Source organism: Seriola lalandi, unplaced genomic scaffold (genome assembly GCF_002814215.2).
Source record: "Seriola lalandi dorsalis isolate HSWRI2012SDOR001 ecotype SW California unplaced genomic scaffold, Sedor1 jcf7180002054947, whole genome shotgun sequence".
Lineage (NCBI taxonomy): Eukaryota > Metazoa > Chordata > Actinopteri > Carangiformes > Carangidae > Seriola > Seriola lalandi.
In genome coordinates this window covers 1,386,578-1,388,184 of record NW_019525498.1, presented here as the reverse complement: position 1 = coordinate 1,388,184, position 1,607 = coordinate 1,386,578, and the positions used below count along the sequence as shown (strand labels likewise).

At 44.4% G+C, this 1,607-nt stretch overlaps 1 protein-coding gene across 3 annotated transcripts in view; it reads right to left on the bottom strand.

Moving 5' to 3' along the window:
- allc (allantoicase) overlaps positions 1-1,607 on the bottom strand; it is a 7,092-nt gene that overhangs the window by 2,286 nt on the left and 3,199 nt on the right. Inside the window, exons 3-5 of one of the 3 annotated variants that reach the window (XM_023394305.2) lie at positions 903-990; positions 340-459; positions 49-128 (exon numbers count right to left, since the gene is read on the bottom strand). In XM_023394305.2, coding sequence (XP_023250073.1) covers positions 49-128; positions 340-459; positions 903-990 — 288 coding nt within the window. Of the gene's footprint in view, positions 1-48; positions 129-339; positions 460-902; positions 991-1,273; positions 1,325-1,607 lie in introns of all 3 variants that reach the window. The other 2 variants (XM_023394306.2, XM_023394304.2) reach the window with 2 other exon arrangements.

Genomic DNA, 1,607 nt, shown 5'->3' with positions numbered 1-1,607 from the left:
AGCCCACTCTCAATGTTACCTTGGTGATCACAAAAATGGTGGGGTTACCTTGGCGACAGCAGCCAGCTGACTGTCGGAGGCGGCCATGCCGGTCCGGTCTCCCTCCAGGGTGAAGGTCGGGGGTTTGTCTGGAGAGGAACAGGAAGTCGTTAAGAGTCTGGTTCCAGTGTTCACATTCTTCTGTTCATACAAAAAGGAAACAGTTACTGTTTGTGTGAGTTACTTCTTCAAGTGTCAACAAACAAACAAACAAACAAATAAACAAGTAGGCCGCGTCCTCTGAAGGATGCGGCCCCTGAACTGAGACACAGCTAATGAGTATGAGACAGCAGTTGGTACCGAGACAGCCGGCCTGGACGGACACGAAGGGCGAGTGGTTTCCAGTGAAGAAGGACGTGTCCACATCGAAGCCGTAGATCAGCCCTGGGACTCCCAGCTGGATGATGCACCAGTCGTGACCTTCAACACAGAGGCAGGAAGAGTCCAACAGGTGCTGACAGTGAGTGAGTGTGTGTGTGTGTGTGTGTGTGCACGAGGATTCAACAGCTGTTCTGAGGTCAGCCTTTTAAAAAGAGTCACATCAAGGACTTTACGTCTCTTAATGAACCATTAAACTGTGTCTACGGGAGTTTTGATGAGAGGATGAAGGTGGAGCCTGAACACAAACAGTTGCTCAGTATTATTTTATCACGTTACACCTGCACATACTCTACATCAGCTGATCAGTGAAGGTGTTAGAGACACATTTGAGGTCATTTACAAAGAGTGACTCATTACAGAGTTCGGTCATGGACAAGTTTCTCTCACTGTGTAAAAAGTCTCAAACTGTCACCAGTGAGGAGCCGGTTTAAACAGTTTAAACATCATTCATTCGCGTTGATCTTTGAGTTTCAGACACTAACCGGGTCGTCTCTTCCTCCTCGTCTCCCATCCGTCCATCCACTTTCCAAACTCGGTGAAGGCAGAGGCGACGAACTGCGGCGGCTCCCTCTGTACAGACGTTTCAGTCAAAGTATAAGTCTGCTGACTGATAGATTAATCCGCCGCTGAAAATAGTCCCCATCAAAGGCACTATTTCCTCCTGTTTGTTCATAACTAGTGAAGAGCAGTAAAGAAACTACAGATTTACATGTTCAGTAGGAACCAATGGGTTTAACATCACACTTAGTCTTTAGGGTTAAATAACTGTAAATCACCAAAGACTCAGCTGTTGATGGTAAGTGCAGCGGAAATAAAAGGTTTGTTGTCCTGAACTCGTGGGTCAGATTTGTACCTTCAGCAGGTTGGCAGCCGGAGCGAACCACTCGTCTGTAGCAAAAATAACCTGAAAACACACGATAGAAAACCAACAAAGGTTTGTTCTGTAAAAACAGTTCATTATCAACTCAATGTGTGGACGACACAGGAAACGCTTTTCAAGTTAAAGCAGTAAGTGTTCACTTACTAAACAAAGATATACAACAGGAGCAGAAACAGGAAAATGCTCTTAAAGTTTCAAAAGTAAAAGTTAAATTCTCCCTGTTACACTTTATATATTAATTATTGATTATTGATGTTACTGATGTATCCATGTTTAAGCAGAATTTGACTGTTTTGAATTGGACTGG